At 40.8% G+C, this 13369-nt stretch overlaps 1 protein-coding gene across 3 annotated transcripts in view; it reads left to right on the top strand.

Annotated features, from left to right (window-relative positions):
* Window positions 1-13369, top strand: part of LOC143982165 (septin-5-like) — a 106417-nt gene that overhangs the window by 85350 nt on the left and 7698 nt on the right. For all 3 annotated transcript variants that reach the window (XR_013274408.1, XM_077480636.1, XM_077480635.1), the window contains exons 8-11: window positions 796-897; window positions 3653-3749; window positions 4141-4303; window positions 6486-6585. Coding sequence is in view for 2 of the 3 variants with exons in the window: in XM_077480636.1 (XP_077336762.1) it covers window positions 796-897; window positions 3653-3749; window positions 4141-4303; window positions 6486-6585 (462 nt within the window). In the remaining variant the exon portion in view is untranslated. The remainder of the gene's footprint in view (window positions 1-795; window positions 898-3652; window positions 3750-4140; window positions 4304-6485; window positions 6586-13369) is intronic.

The raw sequence follows: 13369 nt of genomic DNA, 5'->3' as shown, positions 1-13369 counted from the left end.
CTCCTGAATGACGTTCCTGAACGTCCTATCAGGAGTAGACGGCTCCCACCCGGCCGTATATATCCATTGGCCGGGTGGGAAGTGGTTAAAGTAAGGCTCTTAGGACAAAAGTATGGGAGCTGCCATTGCTGACTTGATTTTAAAGGTTCTGTCACCCTGATTCTAGCTTCACTGGTGAGTAAATCACATATTTATCTTCAAAACTTTTGTCCTGCTTGTTTTTTTTTCCTTTCTTTGTTCTTGTCTTAAGAGTCCATTCACACGGGGGCAACATGACTTCCAGCGTGACTTTGGGGGCAACTTGGACATGACTTAAGTATGAATCATAGTACGACTTGGGGCAACTTACAATGCAACTTGAAGTTGCCTCCAGGACAGGGGACTTTGCCAGTGGCCAATCACATAATAATCAGCTTTGTGGGAGGGAGGGGTTTGCCTAGAAAACAATTTTTACTTCCAGGAAATTTGCTTCAGTTAAGACAGGGGATCCGCCTTGGAGGCAACTTCCATTAAAATCAATTGGTACAAGTCGCCTAGAAGTCGGATTGAAGTAGTACAGAAACCTTTTCTGAAGTCGGAGCGACTTCAGTAGCATTCATTAAGACTGCTCTCATTCACTTACAAGTGACTTGAGGCGACTTGGGGCAACTTCAAGTTGGATTCAAAGTTGCACCTGTGTGAATGGACTCAAAGGCAAAGATGAGGACAACAGCCTTCAAGCCAAAATATATTTACTGTGTTTTCACCGATTCCCTTGAGGAAACATTAGTAAAATGTTTTTTCTTCTTTTCTCAGATACGGGAGGAGTTGGATTATTTTGGCATTCAAATCTATCAGTTTCCTGATTGTGACTCAGATCAAGATGAAGATTTTAAGATTCAGGATATGGAACTAAAGGTAATACATAAATGACAATATAGAAAGTGGTGCTAGGCTGGACAGCAATTGGATTTGTAGTAAAAACAACTGTTGTAATGTTATATTGCATTGTCACTTTAAGATTTATGTAACTTTTAGTCACATATTCTGGAATCATAACTTGTGTTGATGGTGTGAACTTGCACGGCCAAATCTGACCTTTCAAAAAAAGTTTATAAAGTAATTTTTAAAGGGGATGGGGGAGAAGGGAGGAGGCAGGAAGAGTGCCGTCAGATTACATGCAGGAGACTCTGCTGTGTACTTGGCAGCATCTGTAATAGGAAGTCCTGTCTCCTGGGCTGCCATTGGATGACTGTTCAGTCTATCATAGGAGATGGGACTCTGTATTAAAGAGGTGGCCAAGTAAACAGGAGATTCTCCTGTATGTAATTTGTTGGCGCTCATCCTGCCCCCTCCCTGTCCCCTTTGAGGCTGCAGATGGGCATCGATCAGGCTGCACTGAGGCAATGTTGAGGCTGCATTTATGGCAATGGTGAGGCTGCATTCATGGCACATGTGAGACTGCATTAATGTCACATTTGTGGCTGCATTTATGGCAATGGTAAGGCTCCATTCATGGCATATGTGAGGCTCCATTCATGGCATATGTGAGGCTGCATTTATGGCACATGTGAGGCTGCCTTTATGGCACATATGAGACTGCCTTCATGGCACATATGAGGCTGCAGTCATGTCACATTTGAGGCTGCAGTCATGTCACATGTGAGGCTACATTCATGGCACATGTGAGGCTGCATTCATGGCAATGGTGAGGCTTCAATCATGGCAATGGTGAGGCTGCATTCATGGCAATGGTGAGGCTGCATTCATGGCAATAGTGATGCTGCAGATGGGCACTGATTAGGCTGCATTGATTGGCACTGACCCTTTATTTGCTTCAAAGTTCTTTATTTAAAATGTTTTTTTTTTCCTGAAACGCCCCTCTTAAAATGATGGTGCGTGTTAAACACCTGTGCGTGCTATATGCCAATAAATATGGTATATCCAAATAACACACCCAAGCTCACCCTTAGTCCTGAATGGCGCTCTGGGATTTGTTGGGGGCCACAAAAGATATATATATATATATATATATATATATATATATATATATATACAAATAACACGCCCAAGCTCATCTCTTCACCACACACACAGCCACAAAAGCAAGAGAATTCTTGTTGGACAGTATATTAGGGCTCGAACGAACACACTTAGACCAAATGTTAATAGTTCAAAGAATGGTCAGCTCTCACGTATGTTCACTTCATCAATTCTGGTCCTCTTTGAAAAAAGTTTGGACACCCCTGCTATACACTGTACTGATGACATTGGCTGGGCAACAGGAGTGATCAGGAGGGAAATCAAGGGGTCAACTGTGTGCCTAATAAGTGTATGTGTGCTGTTTTTACTCACTTATTATTTGGCTGGGTCTTTTCCTTGATCCTTTCAGTTCAGTTCTGAATGGTAACTGAAAGCGTGGAGAAATCCAGCAAGATCCATGTGTTGCGTCTACCTACCTGGTAAATGCAACACACAGATCTCAGTGCTGTGATTGGCTACAGCCGATCAGTAGGTATGCAGCCAAAATACTTGACTGTAACCTGTTGACAAACCTCTGCTGTGTCCAATCACAGCACAGGTCAGCAGGGGGGTGTGTGCATGCATGCATCTAAACCAGGAAGTATGGGTATGTTGCGGTGCCTGGGGCTGCTGCCCACCAGCAGTAAATGTTCTGCTGGTGGTCGGCAAGAGGTTAAAGATAAAGTTTCTTTTTTTATTTCAAACCTGCTGGGCAATAGGTTTTAAACATATATGCTATAGGTCAATTGACACACTAGGATAAGAATACTTATTTTTAGAGAGGTTAAATAAATATTTTGCAGAATTTTTAAGAATTTGTAGTCAAGTGGTGAAAATAAAGATACATAAAGAAAATGTATAATGTTTGTAGTCTCTTACAAGACAGAAATAAAGAATGTTTGCAGTCTTTTACAAGACATAGGGACTGACTGAAACAGTTGTATGCAGATAATCCTAGAAAAAGACCAAAGCATTGTACAAGTTCTATTACATTGTTTTGTGAATGGAAACCCTTGGTCTGATTTCTCTGTAGCTCATTTTGGTATACATAATGTTGTTTACTCCAGATTCGGGGAGAATCTAATGCCCCGTACACACGATCAGACTTCCTGACAACAAAACCGTGGATTTTTGTTCGAAGGATGTTGGCTCCAACTTGTCTTGCATACACACAGTCACACAAATGTTGGCCAACAATTACGGATGTAGTGATGTACGTGATATCTCCATTATGAACGCTAGTTATATCTACGGCTCGTACTTGATTCCGAGCATGTGTGGACTTTTGTCTGACGGACTTGTTTACACACAATAAAGTCCGACAACAAAAATTTGTTGCCGTAAAATTTGAGAACCTGCTAACCAACATTTGTTGGCGGAAAGTCCGACAACAAATGTTCGATGGACCATACACACGGTCAGACTTTCTGCCAACAAGCTCACATCCAACAATTGTTGTTGAAAAATCCAGTCATGTGTACGGGGCATCAGAGTTGAATACAGTATATCTGGACAAATGCAGTGACAGGTTGTTCTGTCTGTCATAATAGGTGCAATTATATGTTGGTTATTTACTTACATGCTTTGATATCCCTATTAAACTAGAAAAATGAGGGATGTTCATTATTTTTACCAGAATTTTTTTTTCCAGAAAAGCATTCCATTTGCTGTGATTGGCTCTAACACCATTGTGGAAGTTAATGGGAAACGTGTGAGAGGGCGACTGTACCCATGGGGTGTTGTAGAAGGTAACATTTGTACACATACTACTTCCTTTCTGTCTTATACTAACATTTAAAGTATTGCTGCAGCCTTGAATGCTGACCACATACAGATAGGCACTAGTGAAATAACCTAGATATATTATCCTACAAATATTCTAATAATAACATTGTATTGCACTGTTGGACAAATCCCAGGAGCTGTGTACATCAAGAGGATAAAAATATACAGCTGAAATGTATCTTTTTAAATTCCTTTTCTGTTACTGTCAATGTAAGTTCACTGGCTCCTATAGTTGGCTGAATTACTCCTCTATTCTTTATGAATTTATGCACCTCTGTTTTATTCACAGGTTCACAGTATTATCTTCCACTGCCCCTCTTATCTAACCATCTATCTATCTGTTGTCTTTCATAGTTGAGAATGAGAAGCACTGTGACTTTGTCAAGCTGCGGACCATGCTGATTCGAACTCACATGCAGGATCTGAAAGATGTGACCCGAGAGACCCACTATGAAAATTACCGAGCTCAGTGTATCCAAAGTCTGACACAGCGGGTGGTCAGGGAAAGAAACCGCAAGTATGAAAAGGGGGAACCTATATTTGTATTTTCTGCTTATTGTCACTGATTTTGATTATCAAAGCATTCTAAAGTATATAAAGACTAGCTAATATTTCTTAAAATGACGGATTTATAACTTATGCAATGATTGCCTAGTCTGAGGTGGATTAAACTGCTAATAAAATAAGGTGAAGTTCCAAACTGGTGCTTACTGACCTCCTAGAGGGGCTGTAAGGAGCTCATTCTCCAGATAGCGTGTGACAGGCCCTGTACTCAAAAGTAGTATGTCCGCCATATAAGCTTCCCTTTGCCTGGCACTAGCGCGATCCAAGATCCCTTATGCCCCATACACACGGTCAGAAATTCCGGCGGAAAAAGTCCGATTGGATTATGTTGTCGGAAAATCCGATTGTGTGTGGGCTCTATCAGACTTTTTCTGTCGGAATTTCAGACGGAAAAAGTTTGAGTGCTGGATTTAAAATTTTCGGACAACAAAATCCAATCAGACTTTTTCCGATCGTGTGTAGAGAATTCAGACGCACAAAGTGCCACGCATGCTAAGAAAAAAATTGGAGACGAAAGCTATTGGCTATTGGCCTCTACGTAGTCCCGTTGTATGTTACGAACGTCACCTTGTCCTGAACGATTGGATTTTCCAACAACTTTGTGCAACCGTGTGTATGCAAGACTAGTTTCGGGCAAAATCCGTCTAAAAAAATACAACGGATTTTGTGGTCGGAATGTCCGACCGTGTGTATGAGGCATTAGCCCAACCCGTCACTTGATGAGACATCAGTGTAGGGTGGTAAGAAAAAGAAAACTGTTTATTCAAACACAGGCACAAAGAGATGTACACTCAGGGGACCACCCCCCCCCCTTCTAATAATAGAGGATGGGGTAAACTACATTCAGTAACAAGGGACACATAGATAGCCTTTAGGAAGGGCTGCAGAAGAAATACCCCCTCCCCTCCAGCAGCTAATCTAGAACAATGGGATACAGCCACTTAACAATAAACACTTAACAAATAACACAGCAACCCCCTCCCCACCCCACCCTACCTCAGACTATTTAGCAATGGTCTATGAAACACTCCTACAATATTCTAGCAGTCTGAAAGGTGGCATTTTTTATCTTCCTATACTTCTTGAAGGATATTGTTCATGAATTTTAATGTCCCAAGGGAAAGAACCCCTTCATTCTTTCAACACAAACCACACAACACAGGCCCTGGATAATAGGGGTAACACGAAATGCTGAGTCTGGTGTGGTTGTACTGGGGAGTCTAGTTAGTGCAGACCCAACTGGGGTTCTTGGTCATCCTGTGCCCCTAATAGACAAAGGGTTAATTACACATAAGAAGGCCTGGGGGAGCTAGGAAATAGGTTTCCAGAGCTCTCTAAGGTAAGCTGGGTTCCACAAGCCCCCAAAGTTACTCTTGTAACACAGAGTAAATCTTTATTGCACAGGGAGAATGTTCAATGTGTCCTGCTACCAACATTACTAGAATATCAGAGTAGGTATCAGAGAAGGTCTGAGGGAGACTAGGTTTTTCCCCCATACTAGAGTAGGGATGAGCTCAAGGTTCTTTCTGAACACAAGATGCCAATGACCATATTTGATCTATGACATCACTCAGCAGCCCGTCCTCTTTGTTTAGTTTCAGCGGTGGGGTGGGGGAGATGACGTTTGGCGTAAGTCAGTGACCAGATTGCACATGTCTATCATTTGGCTTTTTATTTCTTTTGGTGGACATCATTCATCATGATGTGGATTTGCATTACTGGACGATGTGATTGATGATGAGTGTACATTGTGGGTCTTTTTTCTTGTTTACAGGACTTCTCAAAAACGGTGTAAGTGTCTTTATTTACTGTTTACTTTTGTGTAAATGAGTAGGGGTATGCATTAACATGGGGGAGCAGAATCTGGCTGCTCTCAAAACAATAAAGCCAAGCAAAATTTGGTAAATTTGAATTAACATTCTTTACTCCAACTAGACCTAATATATTACATTTGGTAGAGTTGTAATGGATATTTTCTTCTCTGCAAGATATTGGACAGCAGGCAGATGAAATGTAGGCATGCATGTAGAATAAAAAACAAAAATGATCAATAATCTTTGCTTATACTATAATAACCAAGTACCACTGATAAATGGGCCAGTGGCTTATTGGGTTCTTGCATTTGGTCTCTACAGTAAACTGACAAGAGAGAGTGGTACAGACTTTCCAATCCCCAGTGTGCCCCCATCTCCGGACCATGAGACACTGAAACTCATCCGGGAAAAGGATGAAGAGGTCAGTGATCAATCTCTCTGCTAAACACGGTTAAAAAAATATATTTTAATATATATTTCAATACAGTATATATTTCCAAGATTGTTGTAAAGACCAGCATGTGATTTGGTTTGTGCATTAGCAGAACATCATCAGTGGATAATTTAGTGTACTGCAGCAGCTAATTTCAATTGTTCAAGAAGTAATAATCATATTTGGAAATAATATACTATAGGTAATGAAGGTGGGTGTATATACAGTGCCTTGCAAAAGTATTCACCCCCCTTGGCATGTTTCATGTTTTGTTGCCTTACAACCCGGAATTAACATGGATTGTTTGAGGATTTGCATCATTTCATTTACAGAACATGCCCACAACTTTGAAGATGTTTTTTGTTTCTTTTTTATTGTGAAGCAAACAACAAATAGGACAAAATAACAGAAAAGGTGTATGTACATAACTATTCACCCCCGCCCCCCAAAAGTCAATACTTTGTTGAGCCACCTTTTGCAGCTATCACAGCTCCAAGTCGCTTTGGATGAGTCTCTATGATCTTGCCACATTTTACCACTGGGATTTTTGTCCATTCCTCCTTGCAAAACTGCTCCAGCTCCTTCAAGTTGGATGGTTTGTGCTTGTGAACGGCAATCTTTAAGTCTGACCACAGAGTTTCTATTGGATTGAGGTCTGGGCTTTGACTAGTCCATTCCAACACATTTACATGTTTTAAACCACTCAAGTGTTGCTTTAGCAGTGTGTTTGGGGTCATTGTCCTGCTGGAAGGTGAACTTCCATCCTAGCCTCAAATCACAGTGGTACAGATTTTGCTCAAGACTATCCCTGCATTTAGCACCATCCATCTTTCCCTCAACTCTGACCAGTTTCCCAGTTCCCGACTGCTGAAAAACATCCCCACAGCATGATGCTGCCACCACCATGTTTCAATGTGTGGGATGGGGTTCTTCAGGTGATGTGATGTGTTGGGTTTGCGTCAGACATAGCATTTTCTTTGATGGCCAAAAAGTTAAATTTTAGTCTCATTAGACCAGAGCACCTTCCTCCATACTTTTTAGGAGTCTCCTATATGCCTTTTCGCAAATTTAAAATGTGCCGTTTTGTTTTTTGCTGAAAGTAATGGCTTTCTTCTGGCCATTCTTCCAAAAAGCCCAACTGTATAGAGACTAAGGATGAGCCGAACACCCCCCGGTTCGGTTCGCACCAGAACCTGCGAACAGACCTAAACTTTGTGTGAACTTTAGAACCCTATTAAATTATATGGGACTCGAACGTTCAAAATCGAAAGTGCTAATTTTAAAGGCTAATATGCAAGTTACTGTCCTAAAAAGTATTTGGGGACCTGGGTCCTGCCCCAGGGGACATTTATCAATGCAAAAAAAAGTTTTAAAAACGGCCGTTTTTTCAGGAGCACTGATTTTAAGAATGATTAAAGTGAAACAATAAAAGTGTAATATTCCGTTAAATTTCGTACCTGGGGGGTGTCTATAGTATGCCTGTGAAGGGGCGCATGTATCCCGTGCTTAGATGCTTAGAACTGTCCCTGCACAAAGTGTCATTTCTGCAGAAAAAAAAATAATTTAAAATCACTCGCGGCTATAATGAATTGTCGGCTCCCGTAATACAGAGAACACTCATTGAAAGTCATTGATAAAAAAATAAAAAATAAAAAAAGCATGGGGTTCCCCTAAATTCAATTACCAGGCCCTTCAGGTCTGGTATGGATATTAAGGGGAACCCCGCGTCAAATTAAAAAAAATTGACATGGAGTTCCCCCTAAATATCCATACTAGACCCTTCAGGTCTGGTATGGATATTAAGGGGAACCCTGCATCAAATTTTAAAAAAATTGACGTGGGGTCCCCCTAAAAATCCATACCAGACCCTTTATCCGAGCAAGCAACCTGGCAGGCCGCAGGAAAAGATGGGGGGACGAGAGAGTGCCCCCCTCCTGAACCGTACCAGGCCACATGCTCTCAACATTGGGAAGATGCTTTGGGGGTATGTGACCCCTCAAAGCACCATGTCCCCATGTTGATGGGGACAAGGGCCTCATCCTCACAACCCTGGCCGGTGGTTGTGGGGGTCTGCGGGCGGGGGGGCTTATCAGAATCTGGAAGCCACCTTTAACAAGGGGACCCCCAGATCCCGCCCTCCCTGTTTGAAATGGTAAGGGGGTACAAAAGTACCCCTACCATTTCACAAAGAAAGTGTAAAAAACCGGCCAGGGTTGTGGGGATGAGGCCCTTGTCCCCATCAACATGGGGACATGGTGCTTTGAGGGATCACAGACCCCCAAAGCATCCTCCCAATGTTGATGGCATGTAACCTGGTACGGTTCAGGAGGGGGAGGGTGCTCTCTCGTCCCCCCCTCTTTTCCTGCGGCCTGCCAGGTTGCATGCTCAGATAAAGGGTCTGGTATGGATTTTTAGGGGGACCCCCACGTAAATATTTTTTAGAAAATTGACGCAGGTTTCCCCTTAATATCCATACCAGACCTGAAGGGCCTGGTAATTGAATTTAGGGCAACCCCACGCTTTTTTTTTTTTTTTCATCAATGACTTTCAATGACTGTTCTCTGTATTACGGGGAGCCGACAATTCATTATAGCCGCAAGTGATTTTAAATGATTTTTTTTTCTGCAGAAATGTCACTTTGTGCAGGGACAGTTCTAAGCACGGGAAACATGCGCCCCTTCACAGGCATACTATAGACACCCCCCAGTTATGAAATTTATAGGAATATTACACTTTTATTGTTTCACTTTAATCATTATTAAAATCACTGCTCCCGAAAAATTGTCCGTTTTTAAAACTTTTTTTTGCATTGATACATGTCCCCTGGGGCAGGACCCAGGTCCCCAAACACTTTTTAGGACAGTAACTTGTATATTAGCCTTTAAAATTAGCACTTTAGATTTCTCCCATAGACTTGTACAGGGGGTTCCGTGGCTTTTCGAATTTGCCGCAAACACCCCAAATTGTTCACTGTTCGCTGAACAGGCGAACAGGCAATGTTAGAGTCGAACATGAGTTCGACTCGACCTCGAAGCTCATCCCTAATGAAGACTACAGCTTATTGTCATCCTATGTACAGATACTCCAGTCTCTGCTGTGGAACTCTGCAGCTCCTCCAGGGTTACCTTAGGTCTCTGTGCTGCCTGTCTGATTAATGCCCTTATTGCCCGGTCTATGAGTTTTGGTGTGCGGCCGTATCTTGGCAGGTTTGCTGTTGTGCCATGTTCTTTCCATTTGGTTATGATAGATTTGATGGTGCTCCTAGGGATCATCAACGATTTGGATTTTTTTTTATAACCTAACCCTGACTTGTACTTCTCAAAAACATTGTCCCTTACTTGTATGGAGAGTTCCTTGGTCTTCATGACAGTGTTTGGTTAGTGATGCCTCTTGCTTAGGTGTTGCAGCCTCTGGGGCCTTTCAAAAAGATGTGTATATGTAATGACAGATCACTTAGATTGCACACAGGTGGACATCATTTCACTAATTATGTGACTTCTGAGGGTAATTGGTTGCACCCGAGCTTTTTGTGGGCTTCATACAAAGGGGGTGAATACATACGCACATGCCTATTATCATTTTTTTATTTCTGAAAAATTGTTTTAAGTATATATTTTTCTAATTTTACTTCACCAACTTAGATTATTGTGTTCTGATCCATCACATACAATTCAGATTAAAAAAACATTGAACTAAAGGCTGTAATGTAACAAAATAGGTAAAAAGCGAAGGGGGGCGAATACATTTGCAAAGCACTGTATAGCATCACATCCCCATATATTTATGCAAAAGTAGAAAGACAGGAATCTGGGACTTTTTAGATGCTCATACTTTCAGGAAGGAACAGACAAATACATTATATAATTAAAAAAGAACCACATTTATTACATATTTTGTCTTCAAAATCTACATTATAAAAACACACCTCGTGAATGGGTAATGTTCCCACGTGGATGATGACTGTTTTTCTTCTTTTTTATTCATATAATATAGCTGTCAATTCCTTCCTGAGAGTATGAGCAAATAAGAAGTCCCATCATATTGGGAAATGACTCCACTGGCTGTCTAATATCTCAAAATCATTGCTAGTAAGAGAACCATTGCAGGTCCAAGATGTGTTTTTAACCAATGGAATTCTCTACACATCTACAATTTGTAAAATATTGGGATATTTTAATTACCAAATTATTATGTCATCAATTCTGTGAATCTATAATATTTATTCTGGATTCCAGGATTCTCAAAGAATTCACAAATTCAAGATAGCTCAGTAGGTGAAGAATTTTGTCTGAGGTCAGGACAGATACTGACTATAACCTCACAGTGCCTAAACCCAATTCAATATGACATTTTTATTAAGCTTCCGAGTTTAAACCTCTGTCAAGTGTTTTTATTTTCTTATTATTTTAATTTTCATTAAATGCATAAAATTTAGTGAATACATTGGAGAAATGCACCCTTACTTCTCATCCTGGCAACAAGGTGTACAACAGCAGGAAGTGGTGGGAACAAAGAGAGCAAGAAAAACACTATTTTTAGTGGGATAGAGAAGGGTTAGAATATTTGTCAGGTGCTTGTTGCTCTCAGTGTGTTCATTGTCTAGTGACACTTGTCCTTATCATGGTTTCACAGTGACAGACGTGCACAGACAGCAATACAAATTTACCTTATATATAAAGAAAAAAATACTGCGCTAGGAAAATTTTAAAATAAAAGAAAGGAAAAAGCTGCAACAAAACACCATCAAATATCACTATGGAAGGTAAAAGATAAATATTATATATTGTTGCGTTAAATATATATAAGTGCTAAAAAACAATCCCAATTAGGATAATTAAATTAATTATAACGCAGATTGAATACACATGAATCATATGATGAGTCCATGTAACATATCAAATACTAAAGTGAAACAAAGTAAAAGTCCCGTGTATATGAATATTCAAAAGGAAATACAAAAATCATATATTAGCTGTAAAAGAATACAAAAATAAGTGTTCAATCCTTTTCTTTTGGTTAAATGGTGATGACACTCCCAAATCTTAAACCGTTAAGGCTTGCAAACAACACAGTATGGGTCCTTACCGAAACTGGTGGACTCCCAGGTAAGCGGAGTCGATAGCGTAAGCAGAAATAACCCTCTGCGGGGATAAACCCAGGAGGACGTAAGGTATTACGAAACATGTCGGGCTGTTTATGCTGATACCACCATGTTTATACAATCCCTACGCACGGGTGTATATTTGTTTTTATTTTAACCATTTTTTTAATTATCTTTGTCCATTAACCAAAAGAAAAGGATTGAACACTTATTTTTGGATTCTTTTATGGCTAATATATGATTTTTGTATTTCCTTTTGAATATTCATTTACACCGGACTTTTACTTTGTTTCACTTTAGTATTTGATATGTTACATGGACTCTTCATATGATTCATGTGTATTCAATCTGCGTTATAATTAATTCAATACAAATTTACCAGAGGTTCTAATTGCATTCTGTGAATGTGCAGGGGAGCTCCTATCTTTCATCTGCTCCTCTTCAATTCACAGAACACAATACATTGTGGGTAGAGTTGGGCCAAACACCCTCCGGTTCGGTTCGCACCAGAACTCTCAAACATAGCAAAAGTTTGGACCTGAACGCTTAACCCTATTAAAGTCTACGAGAACTTGATAAATCAAAAGTCACCAGGCTTATACACAAGTTATTGGCCATAAAAATGGTATGGGGGCCCGAGTACTGCCCTGGGGACATGTATCAATGCAAACTTTTTTTTTAAAAAGATTTTTTTTACAGGATCAGTGATTTTAATGATGCTTAAAGTGAAACAATAAAAATGAAAAATTCTTTTAAATATAGTGCCTAGGGGGGTCCCTGTAAAGTGGGTGCCTGTAAAGTGGCGCACCAGTACCATATTAGAACCAGCTGCAGCAAAACTAACATTTATACAGAAAAAAATTACATTTAAATAGTCGGCAATACAATACCATTGCCGACAATACAAAAATTAAAAAAAAAAAAAACGTATCCAAGCATACAGCAGCCCTGCAGGTCAGGAAAGAGGGGGACGAGCGAACACTCCCCCTCTAAAAACAATACCAGGCCATATGCCCTAATCATGGGAGGGCTCCCCCCCACCCCAAAGCATGAAGGTTAACCACCGAATGCCTGCTCTGCCATTTGACAGTTCTTAAATAGGTAAGGGGTGGGGCCACCTGGTGACATCACCAATTAGTGCATCGGGGACATTTTTCTTTTTACAGGAATTGTCAAAAACTGCCTTCTGTCTATTTATTTTTGACACTTTGGTGAATGGAACAATGCACTCCATACTCATTCACATAGGGAGGGGTCAGGATCTGGGGACCCCCCTCCCCCAGTTGAGGGCACGTGGCCTGGTATGTTTCAGGAGGGGGAGCTCCAGGCTACATGCTCAGATACAGGTTTGGTATGGATTTTGGGGGGACCCCATGCCTTTTTTATTTTTAATTTTGGTGTGGGGTTCCCCTTAAAATCCATACCAGTCCCCCACGCCATTTTTTTTTTACTTTTTTATATTGCCAGCAATGTTTTTATTTTCATTCAGCTGTCAGCCGTGAAGCCCATTGACAGCTGATAACTCATCTGGTGTTAAGGATGCAGCAGCCGGCTTCCTGGCCCGCTCCTTAACAACCAGCTATTCACTGTGCCCTGATTAGGCAACAGGCGTTTGTTCAGGCCAAAATTTTTCTCAGCTCGAACTGTTCGCTCAACTCTAATTGTGACATA

The sequence above is a fragment of the Lithobates pipiens genome, unplaced genomic scaffold, assembly GCF_037356315.1.
Source record: "Lithobates pipiens isolate NorthernLeopardFrog02 unplaced genomic scaffold, aLitPip1_a1.2 Scaffold_16, whole genome shotgun sequence".
Lineage (NCBI taxonomy): Eukaryota > Metazoa > Chordata > Amphibia > Anura > Ranidae > Lithobates > Lithobates pipiens.
The sequence above is the reverse complement of the archived record's forward strand: the minus strand, read 5'-3'. Positions and strand labels throughout refer to the sequence as shown.